At 51.4% G+C, this 21,370-nt stretch overlaps 1 protein-coding gene across 1 annotated transcript; it reads right to left on the bottom strand.

Moving 5' to 3' along the window:
• Positions 1-1,451: 1,451 nt before the first annotated feature.
• ISX (intestine specific homeobox) lies at positions 1,452-21,089 on the bottom strand. Its single transcript, XM_059186802.1, has 4 exons — positions 19,936-21,089; positions 5,107-5,258; positions 3,343-3,456; positions 1,452-2,430 (listed from the first exon to the last, which is right to left on the bottom strand). The coding sequence occupies exons 1-4, from the start codon at positions 20,126-20,128 to the stop codon at positions 2,191-2,193; spliced, it is 699 nt and encodes a 232-aa protein (XP_059042785.1). The 5' UTR covers positions 20,129-21,089; the 3' UTR covers positions 1,452-2,190.
• Positions 21,090-21,370: the final 281 nt, after the last annotated feature.

Below are 21,370 nucleotides of genomic sequence, written 5' to 3'. Positions count from 1 at the left end.
CCTGAATGGAACGAAAAGGTGGTGGAAGGGAGAACCAGCTCTCCGCCTGCCTCGGAGCTGAGACTTTGGTCTCCTCCTGCCTTTGGACTCCGACTGGGGCTTGTGCTGTCTGCTCTTTCCTGGGTCTTTGGCTTGGGGACTGCAGATCAAGGGGCTTCTCATTCTCCATAACCATGAGGCCAACTCCTCCTTCTAAGGAAAAAAAGACAGACATGCAGCTCTGTCTCTTTGGAGCACCCAGACTTACACACGGAGCCCAGAGCCGAGCCAGCCGTACTTTTCCATTCCATCTGGAAGGTGGGCCATCTGCTATCTTGTCTGTGACCCTCATGTAGCCAGGGCCTCAGAAATGGCTGCAGGAGGTCTAGAAGGAGAGTCCCCTGCCTGGCCTAGGGTTTCCATGACCCCAGAGGGGCAGGGGGACTGTCCATTTTTCCCACTGCTTCCGAGAGCGGGCCTGGAGGCATTCATAATTTGAGGGGGTCCCTCGGCAGAGGAGGTGGGGTAAACCCCAGCAAGGGATGGAATGTAGCACCAGAGCAGAGAGGTCACAGCCAGGCTAGGGTGCACCCAGAGGATGCCCTCAGGGGACAGAGAGAGTCGGCTGGGAAGCAGATGTCCCCTGCCCCCAGTCACTGTGGTGGTGTCTGCATGAACACCAGGCTCACCCCCTGTTAATCGGCTCTTGTGCTCCCCCAGCCCTTGGTCGCCTCCTTTCCTCCTGAGCTTGCTGGAGACTAGGTGTCTGTCAGTGATGACCTTCACGGGCTCTGAGTGATTCCGCACTTCTCAGTTTACAAAGCACAGTCCTGTTTGCGGGCTGTAGTTGGATTTAGGTATATTGCGTGCTTGAGGGCAGAGCTGGTGTGGAGGCCTTCCAGTTTACAGGTGAGAAGGAGGAGGTGGCAGTCCAGCCTGCCCAGTTAGGAGGAGCCTAACTGCCCAGTTAGGAGGAAACCTTCTCCTCTGCCATAGGGGACTTCTCGGCAGGGCTCAGGCCTCAGGGAAAGTTGGGGTGGCCTCCGTGGGAGTAGGGGTGGCGTATTCCACGGCTGGGACCCAAAGCATCTCCCTTCTGGGTGGGATCTGGGGACAACAGCGGGCCCAGCCTCACACTTGGTGAAGCACTTTCTCTCCTTTCAGAGCCTCCCAACTGCTCTTCGAGAAAAGTAGGGTGGGGCTTACTACCTCTGTTTTACAGATGTGGAAACTGAGGTTCAGACTGGGCATGTGATTTGCCCAAGGTCTCGCTGCAAGGAATCCGCAGAATCCTTAGGCTCCTTACAACGGAGGGAGGCTGGCCTGCTAGCTGGGCCCTTGCATTAGTCCTGGGAAATAAACTCTGGAAAGAGTTCACGGTCGTATTCTTTATTCAGACCAGAAATGCAACATCCCTCCCCAGTCCAGCAGGATAACCAAAAGACACTACATTTTGTTTTAATTTTAAAAAAAGCTTTCCCTTTATTTCTCTCCCACTTAGTGCATTCACATCAAAGCCCTACAGAATTTGTTAGGCATGGGCCAATGGCAAGGTCACTGGGCCAACGGCAAGGTCACCGAGTACACATTCTGCTTGCAGGGGAAGCTTAGCACAGCCCCTTGGGCCAAGTGGACTGAACTCCTGGGGGCCGAGCCTCCGTTGTTTGTGTCTGGATCCAGTTCTATTTATAGAGTACTCAGTAGGTGCTCAATACATGTGTCATGAATGAATGAAGAGACATTCCTTGGAGACCCCTCCTTGGCCTCTTCTCTGCCTCTCTTCTTGCCGTGGTTCACCTCACCAGAGGAAGAGCCAGAAGGGGCCCTTGGGAGTCACCTGTTCAAATGCCTGTGTTAGAGATGAGGTCCAGAGGTGGTAAGTAACCAGCTGGAGGTCACACAGCGAGTTAGAGGAGAAAGGAATGCAAGATAATGCCCTCCTTGGTCCAGAACTCATCTGGGGTTCTCACCCAGCCTCTGTCTCCTGAGCCAAGAGGGCAACCTTGGGAGGAGCCACAAGAGTTCCTGTATTGCTCGTTTTACTGCTGAGTCCGAAGCAACCTTCCTCCGGATGTGCTCAGAGAGGCTTTCTGGGCCATGGGCCTTCTTTGGATGGTGAGGTGGATTCCTCCAGAGGCCTGGGCACCCTCCTGCCTCCTGTCTTGACCTGGAGAGGGAGAGTGGCTCCATTGGCGAGATGGGATTCAATCTCTATGTGGAGGTGGCACAGAGGCTGTTCCATTTGGGGTTCGCAGGTGGAAGGCAGCACAGAGCAGGGACGCAGGTCTGCTGGATGAGAGGGCCTAGGAGAGGCTGCGTCTCCCACAGGTGGCATGGCAGGAGGGTGATCTGGCCGGGGCACCAGGCAGAGACCCGCTGACCGGGAGCTGGTGGATAGCACCCGGTGGGGAGAGCCAGCAGGGGCTGAGTGGAGGGCGGCAGCCTGGGACCCTGTCACAAGGGGAAGGTAAGGTGAGAAGTGAGTCCTAGGCTTCACCTGGAGCTGTCCCGCGGCTTCGCCAACTTTCCCCCAGGACTTGGGTAACTCAGGGTGGGTAGGGGACAATGTCGGGGACAAATGTGTGCCCCGGGGGCCAGGAAACCCAGTCCTAATCCTGGCATTTATAGGACTTGCTTGAGGTGAGAAAGTCACTTTACTTCTCGGTGCCCAGTTTCTGCATTAGCAAAACATGGAGAAGTAAAGACATCCTACCTCATAGCATCACGGAGGGCATACACAAACCTCGGACCACAGGACTGTCTATGTTGTGTACTGCTGGTTGCCCGCTGTTTTGTGTCTGACACACCAAGCCCCTGGGGTTCCTCGCTTCTGTGTCTGGGTGGGACGTTCCTGCACGGACAGCCCATGCTCAGAGTGCACGTCCTAGGTGCCAAGGCCTTTCATTTCTCAGCAATTTCACCCTCATCGAATAACTACTCTCCTTGGAGGGGCGAAGTGACTCTTCTGGGCCACACTGCTGTTAAGTGCAGAGCTGAGATTCGAACCTGGGCAGTCTGACTCCAGAGCCTACTTGCTCAACCTCTGGGCACTGCCCCTTACTCCCTGCCTGCTTGGTTCTGAAACTCTGAAGTTCTGCCTAGTAATACAAGCCTGTCCACGCTGGAAGGAGAGGTGCAGTGATTGTCACCCAAGAGATGAGGACGTGGGGACTGAGAGGGGCAGCGGCTTGTCCCACGTCCCACAGACATCCAGAGCAGTCTAGGCTGTGCTCTTTCTGGAAGAGCCTCCCTTGTACCCTCTACTGTACACAGAGCCCCTGGGGTTCTTCGCTTCTGTGTCTGGGTGGGACGTTCCTGCAGACAGGGCCCCCCACCGCCACCCAGGGTGCCTCAGCCACTCACGGCCTTGTCCGGGTTCATGGCCGGGGCCAAGCTGGCCTCACTCAGCGTCTGTGGAGCCCCAGGGCTGCCGGTCTTCTGCTTCCGCCACTTGGCACGCTGGTTCTGGAACCAGATCTGGGGTGGGCGAAAACCAGGTTGGAGATCAGCCGCAGGGTTTTTCTCCACCCAGTTACCTTCCCCACAAAAGCATGATCCTGATGCTTTCCCAGGGACTGGCTCTTTACAGTTTAGAAAGCTCCACAGCATCAGGATTTCCTTGGTTCAGGAGGTTTGCCCTCTGAGAGGGGACCAGAGATCAGAACCTTCAGTGCCTGTGGGGCTGGGGGCTCGAGCCCGAGTGGAGCAGCTGGATGCCATATAAAGAGGGGCGGTGGGGTCTGTGGGGGAACAGAGCCTGGAAGGCGCAGTGTCTCAGCTTCAGCCAGCAGGGATCCTGTAGAAATGCAAGCCTGGCCTTGCAGGCTCTCCCAGTATCTAAGGCGGAAATCTCAATTTTTAGAGATTGAAAATGCTGTGCAGATCAAATAAAACTCCTCCGTGGGCTGCTTCCTGCTGGTAGGCCATGGGCTCGCAACCCCGGTGGGCCCCTTGGCGTCTATAGGTTGAATATTGGCAGCTCCCTGTCTTCACGGGTGCCCTGGCTGTCCCTGACATGTGGGCATTTGTCCTTGGCCATTCTGCTGAGGGAGCTTCACAGCGCCTGCAGGCGCTGTCCATGCAGCTAATGACTGATTCTAAGTGGGAAGGGAAAGGGAGAAGTCTGAAGCGGCCGTGGTCCGTAGCCAGAAGCAAAGTGGGATGAGATAAAATCAAGAGTAAAATGTTGACCTGGGCCCTGGCTCAGATTTTTGAATTTGGAATGAGTCCATCATATTTGATTGAAAAAGGAAAAAAAGTGATGTAGAGAAGTGTTTTAGAGCCAGCCAGCAGTGTCACAATTGGCTTTGGATTTGCTAGGGGGGTACTTGCAAAATTGGGAGTGTGCAAAGAGGCAGGACATGCCCCTGGTAAATGACAAGGGGCAACTATATCTCTAACCACAGACACTCCAAGGGGAACAAATGACAGATTCTCGATTAGGTAGATCTCGGACCATGGATGGCCCTTTCCACTTCTCTATGTTGCCTTCAAAGTGACACCTATGGGGTCTGGATCAGGGGTTGGCAAACTAAGGCCAGCAGGATAAACCTGGCCTTCCTACCAGTTTTTGTATGGCCCGTGAGCTAAGCATGGCTTTCACGTTTTTAAATGGTTGGGAGAAAAGATAGAAAGAAGAATATTTGCGACACGTGCAAATTACACAAAATTCAAATTGTAGAGCTCATCAATAATGTTTTAGACAGTGACCGTATGGCTTCACAAAACCCAGCATAATTACCATCTGGCCTTCTACAGATAAAGGTCACTGGTCTTTGCTGACCACTGGTCTAGATTGTCAATAACTATTTTGTGAATGGGGCTACATGGTGAATGATGTTCTGGAACTACAGCCAGGGGGAGAGGGAAGGCAGGAAGCAGATACCGATGGCCATCACTGAAGTCACCCTGCTCCATTTCCACCTCCCAAAGACAGGCACCACCTTGTAACTACGGTGACCTTATTTCCTGGAAATAATATTTGGCAAATGTGACTATATTCAAGGGATAAAGGCAATGGGAAATTTCAGATGCGGCAGCCCTGGAGGGTTCATGATCCACAGGGTCTCACCCATGGACCCCAAAGCATTGAGGTTGGGGGCTGAGAGTGGGGGCTGACAGCTGTACCTGCACCCGAGCTTCTGGGAGGTTGATCCGGGCTGCCAGCTGGTTGCGGATGTGGACGTCCGGGTAGTGGGTGAAGTGGAAGATCTTCTCCAGTTCATGCAGCTGCTCAGAGGTGAAGGTGGTTCGGACCCTTCGCTTGCTCTTTCTTTCCTCTGGATGGAAGAGGGCTCAAGTTGGGTTAGTGATCTTGCTGTTGGCACCCTGATGAGGCTTTTGTGTTACTTGATTTCACTCTTTCAACCCCTGCTGCACTACAGAGTCTTGGGCACTGGCTCCTCTGCTCAGAATTTTGCAATATTTTTCAATAGAAATCCTGTCCCTAGGTCCAGCTCTCTGATCTATCCTAAACAGCGGGGTCAAGATAACTTTCTAGAAACTCCCATGATTGTCCTTTTTGGTGTCCAGATGCCTTCAATGACTTGCCTTTGTCTACAACAGGGCATGGCAAACTGTAGCCTGAGGGTCAAATCTGGCCCGCTGTTTGTTTTTGTAAATAAAGTTTTATTGGAACACAGCCCTCCCATTGGTTTATGTATTGTCTATGGCTGCTTTCGCAAGCAGCTCTGAGTAGTTGCAACAGTACCCATATGGCCTGCAAAGCCTAAAATAATTACCATCTGGTCCTTCACAGGAAAAACTTGCCAGCCTTGGTCTACAAAGTAAAAACTGAACTCCACAGTAGTCAGTCCCTTACAACCTGTTTCCAATCTAACTGTCCAGCCTTGTGTCCATGTGGAGTTGACTACGTAATCTCTGGGGCCTAATGTAAAGGAAAACGTGGTGCTCTTGTTCAAAAAGCAGGAAAAAAAGCTTTTCATTTTCTTCTGCAGTCTCTCTTGACCTGTCAGTGTGGTTTTTTGTTGTTGTTGCTTGCTTAGGTTTTTAAATTTGCCATGTAAGGTCATGCTCCCTTGGGCACAGGGTTACTAATAGGGTGAAACCTTACAGGGACCAGAACCCACCCATTGACTTGGCACCAGGGTACATGTACTTGAACTTGAGCCTCCTCCCATCCATACCCTGAAATCCCTCCCATCACTGGAATCACACAGGATGGAGGAAGTATCCGTCACTGGGTAGGGATGGGGAAACAAGTGGCCTAGATAGAGCCCATGCTGGGAAGGAAGGGTGGTGGGAGGAGGGGCACTGAGCATTGAGTCAAGGCTTCAGGGCCCTAGTGCTTGCTTTCTGGTCCCACTGAACTTCACTGACAAAGCACAATTTCACACGTAAAATTATTAAGAGTTTCAAGATGACCATGAGCATTAAATCCCCAAGTGTTAGGCCTCTGTGCAGTACTGTAGGCAGCTACACTGGTCCTAACACAGGCCCGGGAAGCCAGGTCTGTGCATGTGTGTGTGTGTGATGGGGAATCAGCTATTCTGCTGGGACACGATAAATTTTGAAATGCCTATTGGGTATTGAAAACAACTCTCGAGTAGGCAGATGAATATATGTTTGGAGCTCAAAGTGGGTCTCAGGACTGTGGTTCAAATCTGGGAAGGGTCAGTGTATATTTGGCTGAGGTTACTCAGGCAGGAAGGGATGTAGAGAAAAGTGGAGGGTAAGCCTGGACCATCCACTGAACAGAGGCTCAGCAGCCCGTAAGGGAGCCGAGAGAAATCAGTGAAGGACACCACAATGGGCAGGTCCCAGAGACAGGAGGAAAAGGAGGACATCCAGTGATGAAACTCAAGTAAGAGGCTCAGCTGTGTCAATGCTGGGGATAGATTAGTTATAACAGAGACAGAGAAGGGTCATAGCAGTCCCGTGGAACAGGCAGTGAGGGCTCAGTGGGCAGTGAAAGGGGCGGAGGGGAGGCAGCCACTGCAGACACGTCCACAAAGGTGTGCTGGGCACGTGGAGGAAGAATGGCAGTTGCTAACTGGAGAGAGAGTGTATGTTCCCAGGACCAAAACAGAAAGGACAGGATAGCATCATGAAAAGCCCCCAGTAAATGTTCTCCAGCAAATCTCTATATCAGTCTGTTTTCTGGGGAAGCTGATCTGAGCCAGAGGAAGCTCAGACCCAAACAGTGCCCAAGGAAACAGGGGGAAAGAGAGCTTTGGAAAGAAAGGAGTGTCCGTAGAATTAAAAACAAGTGAGGGAGAAGAGGAAGAAAAGTCAGAAAATATCAGTGTGTTCATCAAACACCTATTACGTGCCTGGTGTGATGTTGGACCTTGACCTTGACCTTGGCCTGCATTCATGCGTGCATGTTTATTTAGCTTGTTTTGTTCTAAGATGGATGTGAGGCATGGGGTCCTGAATTTGGCATTTAGGAGGACACTGAAGGTCAGAGCAAAACTACTTGGGTAGAAATATGATGGCAGAAGCCAAGGAATGAGGACCTATGTTTGCAGTAGCCCAAACATACCCAGTGTGGCGTCTGACACTTCCTAGAGACTTTGACAAATATAGGTTGAATGAAAGTGGATGAAGGCGTGAGTGGTTGGGGAGAAGTGACAGCAGTAAGTAGGAGAAGAATTCATATATTGAGAAGGTGTTAGAAGGTGGCGGGGGAGGCTGGGGAGAAGTTTCAGACAGTAGCATGGAGCACATCAGGAGACTGAGGGGAGAGAGAGGGCTCTGGAGAGGCGCTGGAAGGGACAGCTGTGGGAGAGACTTGGCAGAGACACTCGCTATACAGGTGAGGGTACCAGGTGAGTTTTGGGGCAGGTGAACTAGAAGTCGGGTCTCCAGCAGAGAGTGAGTGAGGTGAAGGGGTCAGAGCAGGAGGGATGAAGAAGGGCTTTGGGACAGCTGCTCTGGAGAAGGACCAGGGAAGCATGAAGCGTAAGGAAGATCTCCCATGTGCAGCCTTCCCTGTACGTCGTGAAGGGGACAAGGGTCACAGATGGTGGAGGAAGGATGGAATCAGGTGGTAGTGGGTTTGTTTTCCTGACCATGCACTTCCGAGGACAGGGCTGCAACTTAGTTTTACTTTAAACAAAGTCTACATGATGTAATTCTAGGAACTGTGGGAAAGGTAGAACCACCCCTCCCCAAACCCCCTTCACGTTTGGGGATCAATGTCAGATGTCACAGGCCAGATGGGATGACTAAAAAGGGGGGTGGGGATCTGACATCTTCCTGAGGTCTCCTTTCTCGCACGCAGCTCACCTTCCTCCTCACCCCTGTAAAAGCACTACAGGCTATGAATTGGAGTAGACATTGGGTGAAGAGTGGATCTTAGTTATGATTGTTTAACAACTGAAGAGTGTGTGTGTGTGCATGCATGTGTGGTGTGTGTATATGTGTATGTGTATGTGTGGTATGTGTGCATGTGTGCTTTGTGTGTGTGTGTGGTGTGCGTGCATACTTGTTATTTATCCTAATATTTGTTAGAAGGAAACCCACTGAACTGGACATCAGGAGACCTGAGCTCTATTCCTGAATTCTACAACTTGGGCCACATTTCATTTACATTCTGGGCTTCAGTCTCCCCATCTGTGCAATGGGTGAAGAGAGCAGGCCAAATACATCCTGACATCCTATAATTCTCTTTCTCTTCAGGTGGAGGTTGGATGACTTAAAACACCTTGCCTTGGGCCTGCCCAGGGAACCATTTGTTTGGTGGAAGGCGAGGGCCAGAGAGGAAAAGCTACTCCTACAGCTGAAGCTACTCCTCAATCTCTGGGATTAACAAGGCCCATTGACCTCTGTGGTAGAAATGGCATCTCATAGTCTGCCTTTGGTCTCATCCCTCTCTGTTACCCCTCAAGCTTGTTGTTAATTATTTTCTCTTCCCTCAGAGGACTTTGACTCATTTCGATAACTCTTGGGAGCTTCTTGGGAGTCACAGACAGTGAGGTTTCAAACATTATCATTTGCTAGAATAAGCTCTTGGACTGTGAACCACCTGATTGGACTTGAGAGAGCTCCTTCCCTATCTCTTTTGCCCTCCCAGGTCTATCTTCTTTTAAAAAATTTTTAAGACGAGATATTTATTCTATGTTTAGAGCTAGCAGTGTGTTTAAGGGTAGAACTGAAGCCAGTAACAATTGATACAGAGAGAGATGGCAATGTTAACCCGTTGCTGAGTCTTAAGGAACATGTCTTTTGTGCCCAGCATCTTGTAGGCACTGGGGGCCTATCTGCAGGAGTACAAAAACGAACAAGCCATGTCGACAATATCACGCTCATTCAATCACAAGGCCAGCATTTTAGGTGATAGTAATACTGTGCAGTTCTATAGGACATTGCAAAAAAAAAAAAAAATTTCACAGGATGGAAGATTCCAGGTCTCCTGGGTAAACTGTCTGGGACAGTTTGGAGTTAGGATTCTTCTGGGAGTACAGAGCTATGGAATGGGGGATCCTGGACAGAGAATGTAGGGTGCAGAACCAGAACATGGGAAAGCAAGCATCATGGAGAACAGAGGATTAGAAACAATGTAGATGATGAGAAAAAGAAGCCACCTTCTCCATTCTCTCCAGAAGGAAATTTAGGTAAACAGGGTTTATGACTAAAAATAGACTCCTTAATAGAATAATTTTTTCAATGCTTCCATTTGTGTAACTAAAGGAGAAACTTTTAAGATACATGTGGCTTTTCCCTATTTCTGGCAGGACTGGAGGGCATAATTTGGAGAAAGAAAGGATCTACTTCTTTTCTGCATAATAAGTGACCTCTGACTTTGTGGAGAGTGGGTCGTCTGGCAAATTGCTGGTCAGTTAGAAAAATACATTTTCAGCGGCGCCTGGGTGGCTCAGTGGGTTAAAGGCTCTACCTTCAGCTCGGGTCATGATCTCGGGGTCCTAGGATTGAGTCCTGCATCGGGCTCTCTGCTCAGCAGGGAGCCTGCTCCCCACCTCCCTGCCCTGTCTGCCTCTCTGCCTACCTGTGATCTCTTTCTGTCAAATAAATAAATAAAATATTTTAAAAAAAGAAAAATATGTTTTCATATTAGTTCTGAGCTACACATTCTCAGATGTTTGTCTTTGAGAAATGATGGTGATGATGGTGATGGTGATAATGATGGTGATGATGATGATGGTGGTGATGATGGTAGTGATGGTGATGATGGTGGTGATGATGGTAGTGATGGTGATGATGGTGATGATGGTGATGGTGGTGGTCATGATGGTGTTGATGATGGTGATGATGGTGACAATGAGGATGTTGGTGGTGGTGATGATGATGCTGGTGATGATGGTAATGGTGATGGTGATGATTGTGGTGATGATGGTGATGATGATGATGTTGATGATAGTGATGATGATGGTAATGAATGTGTGTGTGTGTGTGTGTGTGTGTGTGTGCATGTGTGTGTGTCCAATGGCTCTAGAGACTTCTCCAGGGAATAAACAGACACATCCCAAATCCACACCACAGAAGAGATGGAGGCTGAGCCTCAAACCCACCACCTTGCAGGACTCAGGGTGCCAAAGCTTCTTTCTCAAGTCTGACTGTGGGTTCTTGAAGTGCCCATAGTCAACACTGATTGTCCCCCAGCCCTTTTTGTGATGTTAGTCTAGACTGAATGGCCTCAAATTGGAGGACTATAAAAAGGAGTGGTAGGGATGGAGGGGTCCTGGGGCTGAGATCACTCCCAGTGACTGGGGCCCCCTGAAATTTAATTCATGAGACTGAACCAGAAGAGCAGTATGGGAGAAGTCAGATAGACTTGGACCTGGCTTCAGGAAAACAGGTTTGGACCAGAGGCAAGACTTTGTTAAAAGTTTAGCTCCTTAAAAAATATATTATATGTTTATAAAAAATAAAAAATTAAAAAAAAAAGTTTAGCTCCTTAGGTTTGCAATGTTTAGGATGGTAGCTACCATCTCCATGTGGTTATTTAAATAAAATAAAATAAAATAAAATAAAATAAATAAAAATTCAGCTTCTTGGGGCACCAATTCTGATGGCATTGGGGAAATGGGAAGTTTAGGGTAAACAAGAAGAAGGGTGGACTTGCCAGGCCCACATCTCTGAGAAGTATCTGAGAGGCTGACTAAGGAGAGATGAAAGGCCACTCTTTAGTTTTCCCTCCAGATGCAGGTGGAAGCTGCTCCACGAAAGGGGTGGGAGGCACCAGCGAGGCAGGCATGGGTTACAGACCACAGTGGATGATAAGGGAGAGGAGGCAGGTGAGAAAAGTCAGAACAGCATGGACTGATATGGAGCAGAGAAGAATGTAGAACACAGAACTTGGCCTATGGAATTTTGGAACCAGGAGGAACCTCATTCAATGAGACGCTGGAAATAGGAGCTCACTGTGAGAGTGTCCTAGGCACTGGATGAGGTTCTTGATCATCAGGAAGGACTGGGATGTCCCAAACGCTCCAGAGGGGAGGTTGATGGGGTCACTGGGTCCCCTTTTCCCAGCTCTGGAAGGAGCACTGGATTGGGAGTGATAAAATCTTTAAGCTCCTGTCCAGGCCCAGCATCTCCTGACCATGTTCTTGGCATGGAAGCTGAGGAGCCGGTGGCCACAGTGCAGCCCACCCACTGCGGTGGGCCAAGGGCACCAGGGCAGGGCAGAGGATGGGCGGGGAGAGGGTGGAAGAAGGTGGCAAAAACTGCTGCCCCTTTCAAGTTTCTCCTCTCCCTGTTATTAATTGTGTGAGCTGTGAATCACACTTCAGTGGGTCTTCAAAGAGAACGAGTCAGCAGAACTTAATTAAACCTGAGCCGTTTAGCACATCGATCATAAGAAATACACAATTTACACAGGTGATTAGGCCACCTAATTATAAACCGATGTTTCTCTGCGCTCGGCTCCCTCCCCTGATTGCTCTTTCTCCTCGGTCTGCTAATTGGTCCTGGCTGCTCAGCTAAAGGCCCTGGGGGGCTTTGCCACTGGAGGAAGGTTCTGGAAATGGACTTTGTTCAGTGGATGCAGCATGGAGGGGATCCAGGGCACACTTTAGAGCCTTTCTGCAGGCTGGGGACACTGCCTGGACATGATGGGCAGGGTACAAGGCAGAAGCCTGCCAGGGTAGACCTGGGCTGGGCTTTTCTTGCTAGCCTGGTCATGAACTTCCTACAGTTCCCCTGGTGCTCATAGCATACAAGGAAAACTCCTTGGCATGGCATTCAAGGCTCCTCAAGTCCACCCTTTCCCGAATCATCTTCTTTCCACCTGATCATTTTTAGATTCCACAAATTGGTCATGCCCTTTTATTCTCTAGGTGCCTGGTCTCACAGCTTCCCCTGCCTAGAATACTTGTCTTCTTTCTTTGTCTGGTGAATACTCATCACCAAATGACACATCACCAGATACTCATCTATTCAAGCTCAAATCAATCCAATCCTTCCTTCTCTGCAAGGTCTGTTGTGAATCTCTGTAGAAACAGCCCCCCCCCCTTTTTTTTTTAAATAAATTTAAGTAAAGAGCACTTTTGGCTTGCACCATCAGCCTCTGCATTTGTAAAAACAAAAATCTCTCTTAGCTTTTCTCTTTGTGCTTACTTATCTTTCTATCCAAATGTTAATGGTGGTTAATGCTAGACGATGAGATGGTAGAGTTACAGCTACATTTTTCACCTTCTTTTTGTTTAACTGTGTTTTCTATTTTTCGATAATATACATGGATTATTTCCATGAATAAAAAACATCAAAGAGAATTCAGCCAGGGAGGGAAGACACGAAAATAAAGAAATCACTAAGGGCGACAACTGGCCTGAAGACCACTGGGAAGCCTTTTGGTGGAGATTTGCCGAAGGCCAGGGAGGGCCTGCGAGGGCTCTCTCAGCAGAGCAAGGTTGTTAGTTTTCTTGTGCACAGACTTACTCTCATGCTTTTTGTGTATAGATCTCAGCCAATGTGCACACACACACACACACACACACACACACACACACCTGCACTTTCCATTTGTATATCTTTTTTTTTTTTTAAAGCAGGTGTGCCCTTTGTTTAAAGGGAATTGTGTGGGGAGCCCCACACAACAGATAGCGGCATGTTGATGCATGTGGGGGCCCCCAGAGTGCAGCTCGCTTGGCTCCCCTTTGTCCGAGGCAGCTGTGGCCCTGCATCTCTGGAAGCCCGCCACTCCTCCAAACACAGGTTTTAAAGATGCTGATGTACGTAAATAAGGGTCAAAGTTCCCGGCTTGGCGCACTTGACCTTCAGTCTCCTGATCTCCCATCCCCTCTCTGCCATTGCTCCAGGATTTTTAGACGCCAGCCACGCTGGATTTCCCTGTTTCTCAACTCCTTTTTCTCCCTCGGGTTTGCCGCACGTGCTTCCCTCTGCCTGCCGTGTCCTCTCCCCTTCTCTGCCTGACTCCATCTCAGAGGTCACCTCCTCTCTGAAGCCTTCCTGGAAGGCCTCAGACGGTTCATTATTCCCTTGTCCTTGTTCTCGGAACACACGGTCAGGTTCACAGGGTCTCTCTGTGTCATGGTGTGACTCTCGTGACAGCGTGTGTAGGTCTGGTGGGCGAGACTCACACATGGAGGGGGATGGTGTGAGTACTGAGATCTGGGGCGGCAAGGGGCTATTTTCACGGGCTTTCAGAGCGTGCGTATGCGTCCTCCCCTCCTGTGGCCATTTCTTTCCGATCTGTACTAGTGGCAATGCCGGGGCGTAGTTGGACCTCACAGGCTGTGCAGCCGGAGCGTGTTTCATGCTGGGACACAGGAAGTGTCACAGAACTAGCTCCTAGGCTAGGGAGATCATATTTAGTTACCCTTCCCGCCAAGCATGGGTGAGGAAGTTCACTGTTCTCTTCATGGCCAACCCAAGTGCAGGGCTGCAGGGTGCTCAGATGAGAGGTGTGCAAAGCCATGGGCCCTGTAAATGGCAGGGAAAGCGGTTTCTAGCCGAAAATGGGTTAACAACTGCTACCTTCTGAGGGGCATCTGGGGAGGCAAAGCTCTTTGGGAACACCCCATTGATTAAAGAGCAGAGACAAACAGAAACACTTAAGAGAGTTCTAGGTCTGGAGACTGAAGATGACCTATGAAGGCTTATAAGGGCCCTGAAGTGAGAAACCATCATCCCAGCATAGAACAGTGTGAGGGAAGACGAGGATCAGCAAGAAGAAGCCTCCAGACACGGCCCAAACACACCCCCTTCTCTCGGCTACCCACTCCGGCCTCGGCTGACTGGTCTGGAGGTGAGTATCTCACTCAGGCCCGGCCAATGGGTCCTTCCTCTGGGACTCCTGGACGTGGAACTTTAGAGAACTTGTGGGAAGTCGCTGGAGGCTGATAAAACTCTCAGAGTGATTGGGTGTCATTGGGAAGGAGAAAAGTTGAGCAGGTGCAGAGAAGCCGTTGGATGGATATGGTGGTGTTGATCCTGGCTCTCATCATGGCTGAAGCCCGCTTATGATCCTGCCCGTCCCTTGGCTCAGTCCCTTGGTTCCTCAAAGCAACACATTTCCTTCTCTATTTCAGCGAACCCGATGGTTTTTGTTATTTGGAACTGAGAGTTCTCATTCATATGATCATTGCACCTTTTGCTCATAAAACCCTATGGTGGCTCTTCATTCCTTTTGGGATACAAAGCAGAAATGTCCTTGATGGTCCGGCATGGCTGGGCTCCTTTCCAGCTCTCAGCCCTCACCTTGCTCCCTTGAACATCTTGTTTAACACCAAGTCCTTGCCTTGGGGACTCCCTCTGCATGGAATGGGATCCACCTTCCCCCCACTCAGTGTTCAGACTGCCCTCAACCATGGGCTTGTCTGGAAGCCTTTGCTGGCAGACTAAATGTCTCGAGGCATAGGCCCTCAGAACCATGTCACCTTCTCCCTGGCACTTAGCACAGCTGTCATTCTGCTTTCACTTACGATAATCAGATGGCTCTTTGTCGTCCCTACTAGACTAGAAGCTTTGTGCGGGTAGAGGCTGGGCTTGTGTTTTGTTCTCTACATCGTCCCATTCCCAACTAAGCACCTCTGGTGGCTTTAAGATATGTTTGCAAATTCTTGGATGGCTCTCAACCCAGGAATTCTTTTCATCTTTAACATGGCCCTACTCAGTCGCTCACAGAGCAAAGGGAATGCAACGGGAACGCTGCTAGCAAGTTTCTCAGGCTGGGTCGTAAAAGTACACAAAAGGACGTAAAGACACCCTTTTACGACCCCTCCAGTTGGAAGGACACTGTAGTGGGAGGGGGAGAGCCCTGTATAGGAAGAAACTGAGGTCTCCTGGTCAGCCGACTGAGCTGCCACCAACTCACCAGCCGTAGAGTGCCTACCTTGGAAGCCGATCCTTTATTCTGGCTCAGCCTTCAGGAGGCTGCAGGCCCATACGACATCTTTCCTGCAATCCCATGAGGGACCCTGAGCCAGAGCTCCTCAGTGGAGTCACTCCCAAATTCCTGGTCCACAGACTCTGAGTGAGACAATTAATGTGTATTGTTATTTTAAGCTACTGAGTGAGGGGATAATTCCTTGTGCAGCAGTAGATATGTCAGCCACTCGGTGGATTTTTGTCACTCTTTGACGCTTGCCTGGATAAGGACTACAATGGATAAATCAAATTTAAATGACAGCCAGGGCTTTGTGTGTCCTCTGTCTGCTCTGATTTCTCCTGGTTCTGATGTTCTGTGTCCTATCATTAGAGTAGTGTTGTCAGTGCCCTGCTTGTAACCCTCAGAGCTTTCTGTGCTCCGGATCAACTTCCGACTGCCAGGATGTGTATTTCTGCACTCAAAAGCTCAGATAATTCTGAGGAGTATGGTTGCTCCATTTCCCAAAGGATTTAAGCTTCAGTTTCCCACCGTGGTCACTGGCTTAATTACGCATGCCTTCTTTGTGTGATTTCACTTACCTCTGTGCTGTGTCCTTACATGTCCCACATAAATCCCTTGTGCTCCAATTTTTCCTTCTGGTCTGTTTTTTTGCGGGAGCTCCCAGGAAGACAATGCTTTTTTGCAAGCTGGGACCAAGCCTTGTTCTTCCCTATACTGCTACAGGGCTTAACATTCAGCCAGGTTCTCGATTCTAGAATCAGCCTCCCGATGCCCTAGAGGAGTGTCTCCATGGTGTCCTTAGGGTGAGGCTCTGGTGGCAGGGACTGAGAGAGGCTGAGGGGTGACCAAAACCATACTTATCCTGGGGCACTCCAGGTTTTAGCTTTCCTCCTTCTGCACCACTCCTGTCTGCTCTGATGGGAGCCCCTGGGTCTACCTCTCTGAGTATCAGAGCTGTTCATCACAAGGCAATGAGATACCCATGGGTCTGGCCAAAGCCTGAGCCTGGATTCCCAATTCCCGGGACCAGGAGCAGAGCAACGCAGCTTCCTTGGGTTCCTGGGGTGATTGGGGAGGGAGGATGGGAAAGAGAGAAGAAAAAGAGGAAAACCAGGGGCTCATTCAGACTTCTGCCCTCCAGACCGATAAGAGTCAATTTCTGTTGTTTTAAGCCACTCTGTCTATGGTGGTGATTTGCCACAACAGGACCAGGAAAGGAAGGGGTGGGCATGGGAGAGGAGCAGAAAGAAACGGGGAAAGAGCTAGGAGAAGGGGAGGAGGAGCAGAAGTTTTGAAGGGCAAAGGTGTGGAGGCATTTAAAGGGAGGGAAAAGTCAGAAGTCGGGCTGCTCTGTGTGCCTGGAGGGTGAGCTCAAGGCAGCAGGACAGGTCTGTGAAGGACTTTGTCACACTAAGGGGTTCAGTGTTGGTCAATTGCACCCCGAGGCCAATTGGCCCTCTCCTGGCTTTATAAATAAAGTTGTACTGGAACACAAACACATCCACTAAGTCACACAATGTTGACTTTTCCCTCGTGAAGGCAGAGTTCAGTGGCCCTTTGCAGAAAAACGTTGCTGACCATGGCAATAGGATTCCCTCAAAACCCAAGGATGCCATCTACCCATGGCCAGCTCTACCACACAAGCACTGCCTGGAGGGGATGTCACCAGGACTCTCAAGCTGCTGACCCCACCCCTGCTCCAGGGGGATGGTCACTGTGTTGGCTTTGTTTATCTCCTCAGTGCCCAGCCCCACTGGCTTAAGTACCCAGCAGTCATCTGGGGAGGGACTGAACGGGTCAAGGATGGATGAGAACAGAGCTGAGCCCCCCACAGCCAGAAGCCCTGTCCTAGTTACCCATTGGAGTGGCTTTTTTTCCCTCATCTTTTCCTACCCTTTGCCCCAGGCATCATGATTTCCCTGCAAAGTGTCCTCTGTGGCACAGATGCCCTCTCTTTTCCCCGGGTCTGGCTTCCTTGTGATTGGTCCTCCCATGACTTTGGAGGGTCCTGGGCTTGGAGGGTGGAGGGGCAGCCTCTCTCAGGAGTGAGTGGACAGCTGGCCTCGGCATCCTTTCAAGTAGGGAGACCTTCTTGGATTTTTCCATTGGCTTGATATGTGGGAGGGTCCAACCCCTTATGAGGGTCACCTCCATGAGAAGTGAGAGAGGCCTGGCGCTGGTCCTGGCCTGGGTGACCGAGCTGGCCCCACACATGCACATAGCTCAAAACAAGCTATTCGCCTCCCTGGGCCTCAGCTTCCCCCAAGAGTGGTCCTCGGACCACCTATATCAGGGTCATTTGGGAGAGTTTGCCAGAAGGCAGATTCCTGGGAAGGCGGCGGTGGGCTGGGGCGGGGAAGAGAGGACAGATCCTGCGGAGGCCATTTGTCCTCTTGCCCACAGCTCCTGGCTACCCTGCTCCTGCCTGGCACGGACAGCCTCCACCCCTCTCTGCGGGGAGGAAGGCTCTGCCAGAAAAGGACCACGAGTGACACCACCGAGGCTTTCCAGCCACCAGTTTGCCATGGAATCAGTCATGGCATGTTTGAGCTGGGAGGGACCTTAAGAATATTCTGGTCCTGCTCTTTCACGCTCCAGATGGGGAAACAGGGGCCTGGGGAGGGGAGCAGCTTGCCCGAGGTCCTCCTGTGAATTAGCAGTACCAGACAGGTTCTCAGAGGCCGGATTTCTGGAGTCTGGCTCCCCATCCTCCACGCCCAGCGTCTCAACGTCTCTGGCTCATGGGCAACGTCTGCAAGTTGCTTTTGTGGTTTCTGACACGGTGACCTCCCATCCATATTATTATCTGCTCAGCGTTTTCCCAAGTAGGCTTTTTGTTTTACCTAAATAAATAAGTACATTCTAAAAGAAAACCTCCCATCATGACCATAAACGGATAACCGGTGTCACATGTCAGAAATGGAAGGTTAGGGTAGGAATCATTACAGAACTGTTGACATAAATAAGCTGTCTGCGTAGTCCTCAAACGCATTTTGGAAACCACCAGCAGGATCTTCACTGGCCTTTTGGAAATGCTCGCGGCAGGAGATGTACAGATTTAAGCCGCATTCAGGAATAGTCTGCGTGGACCGTGGCAGGACCCCGGGGTTCAGTTCCAGCGCTAACACTCACGTGGTTTCTGCGGGTGACTGCTCTTCTTGGGTCCCTCATCTATAAGTTGGGGCTCACAACTGTGGCAGTTCCGTGGGAAACAGCCAGGGGAGTGCTGCGCGAGCCACAAGGCACTACCCATCCTGATGTGTGCTATTTCGACAAACCCTTACAAGATGGTCTGTTCTTCGTCCAACAGGATAGCGGACGTGGAGAGTGCCAGCATCTTCAGGGGGAGGTTTAGAATGACTGGCTCCCTTTTTGCCATCACCATTTTCAGACTAGAGGAAGGAAAGCTTTCCTGGTGGGGGGATCGGACCTCCCCTCTCCTTTCTTCTCTCTCCCTCTCTGCCTCTTGCCCTGCCCACCTCTCTCTCTCTCTAGGACAGAGAGGGCACTCGCAGACTTCATGTAGCTGCAGCAGGAGAGAGTCAGGTTGGACTCTATTGCTCATTCTTCTCACTGGAAGATATCAGTGAGCTTCCAGAAATGAAACTGAACTTTTTCCCATGATAGACTCCGCTCCAGGGGACAGGCAGCCCTCCAGGGTTTCCCCCTTGCCTGCACTGAACACAAGCCTGTCTTGGGAGACTGAACTTGGGGGAGGGAGCAGAGCTTGGTGATGGTAGGAGGAGGCATCCTGGGCTCCCTTGAGCTGCCTTTCCAGCCTGTCCTTGGATTCAAGGGGTTGAAAGCAGAGAGAACTGGGGACCCCACGAGTGAGATACTCCAGTCTCACCGACAACCAGGCCCCAGCAGACCCTCGTGACCACCCTAGCTGCCTTCTTCTTCCCTCACTCAACCAATTCCCTGAGGGTGAATCTGAGACCAGAGAGAAAGGGACCTTCCCAAGGGCAGGCCGCAGTCCGGGGCAGGCCGGACAGTGACACGGAGGAGGATTCCTGCCTCACAGCACGTGCATGTGTCCACCTTGTTGCCCTTCCTCAAACTGGTTTCAAGGACAGCTGTGAGGTCTGCCTCATCATTGTTGTGTGGGGACAGGCCCCAGGCTGGGCCACTGGCCTGGGAAGGGGATCGGGGTGGGCCGATCCCAGGCCCAGCTTCAGCTGTGGGAAGACGTATGGGCTGGACTCTCCTTCCGAAGAAGACTGGGTCGGACTGAGCAGGTAGGTGGTTGGGGGCAGGCAGAGCCAGGACCCGCTCTCCAGCTGTGTGATGTGGGGACATCCTGCACCTCGTCTCTCTCACAGCCAAGTCTCCTCGTCTTTCAATTATGATAATCATGCTTCTCTCCGGTCAGGAAAGAGGAGACTCCAGGACAGCCCCTACCGCCACGGGGATGCCATGAGAATAAATGGACGCCAGCATTCTTAGCTGTGGCCTGCTGATGGGAGCAAGCCCGTGTTCCTGCCTCTGCCGCTGATGGAACCTTGGGGTCTGCCTCTGAAAAACCCAAGTCCTGGCTAGACAGAAAGGGACTGGCCTGGCACCTGACCTCTCTTTGAATTTTGGGGGCTCTTTCTTCTACGGAAATGGAGCACCTTTTCCCTGCCCAGCTGGCTCTTGGGGCCCTGGGAATGGAAAAGAAATGACCAGAAGACACTTACCCTGCGGCTGGGCCTGCGGGGGCCTCTCTGGTCCGGAGCTCACAGCTGCTGCTGGCCCAGTGTCCTGTTCACCTGCCCTTTCCGACCTGACCACATGGCTCCTCTCGGTGGGCCTCTTTAAGATCTCCTCAATGGAGAAGGACAGTCTCAGCTTCCTGGGGGCCTCACAGCACCCCGAGCTTTTGCTCTCCATACCCTGCAGAGGGCAGGGCTTGCCTTGGGGCACTCAGTGGGTGGCTGTGAGGAGGGGCAGAAGGGGACCTTGTGTGTGCCCAGGGCCAAGCTGGTGGAGGGTAGCGTTCTTCCTCCCCTGGAACTTCTGGAATCAAAAGGGCAAGCGGAGGTGGAGCACAGGGAGCCTCATGTCAGATTATCCAAGCACGATTCTGTCTTTGCACGGACTCCCATGGGCTATTCTAACTGCCCCCCCCCCCCCCAGGAGGCAGGTCACATTGGGAGAGCTGGAGTGGGCTGTATCCCAGGCCCGTGGGCTCAGAGCTCTTGCAGACTTGATGTCACGGGAGCCGCCATGGCCACGCTGGGTTTGGTTGTACTGCCAAAGGTCTTCTCCGGATGGTTGCTTTCAAAATTCCTGGGCTAGGTCGGGATCCCTGATGTCACTGCCGTCTAAGCTAAAGAGCTGGAAGGAAGAGGAACGTCCACGTTTGTCTTTTCTCTGGCTTGTGGCCCTGACCTGATGGTTCTGGCCAGCTTCTGGAAGGCTGGAGTGCCACCTTTGGGCCCGAGGAGGCCAACTCCGATCTGGGCCACCTGCAGCCTTGAAAGGTGTTTCCAGAAACCCTCTTGGACTTCAATTTCTGCTGCTTCTGGACTCCAAAATAGGCTTTCCAGAGCGCCTGGGCTTCTGCCGTCTGGCAGGTGCAGGCTTAGGTAAGGGTGTCCAAGCACTGCAGGCTGGCTGTCCGTGTCAGGGCTGGACCGAGCGCCGGTTTCTCTGGCCTTCCTTCCGGTTTCCCTGGCCTCACTTCACAAGCCTCTCCAGAGCGTCCAGGCCCAGCGTGACTCTCCCTTCTTTTTGGTGTCCTGCTTCTTCCCAGCTGGTATGCCCCTTACGTGTCCCCCGAGATAGCACCGAGGGAACCCTTTCAGTCTGTCCTGTAAACTGTTGGCTGGCTGCTGACAAGGCATCCACCTGTCCTTACGGGGAATTCTGCTCCTAATTACTGTGTAATCAGGGAGGAGGAGCTGATAAGAGAAGAAACTCTCCACCCTCCTTAAGGCCGGGGACGCAGGTGTTGGGGGGAAGGGGCAAGGAGCAGAGCGGAGCTGAAGGGTGGACGGGGGGGCCTAGGGAGGTGCCATGCTGGGGAACTGGCTAGGTGCGAGCAGGATGAGGGATGGGAACAGGCTGGCCAGGAAGTGTCCCCGGGCCCAATAAAACGTGTTTGCTCAGCTAGGAGAGTTTATGGGTCAC

The sequence above is a fragment of the Mustela lutreola genome, chromosome 8 (genome assembly GCF_030435805.1).
Source record: "Mustela lutreola isolate mMusLut2 chromosome 8, mMusLut2.pri, whole genome shotgun sequence".
NCBI lineage: Eukaryota > Metazoa > Chordata > Mammalia > Carnivora > Mustelidae > Mustela > Mustela lutreola.
Note: the sequence above shows the minus strand (reverse complement) of the source record. Positions and strands in the feature narration are given on the sequence as shown.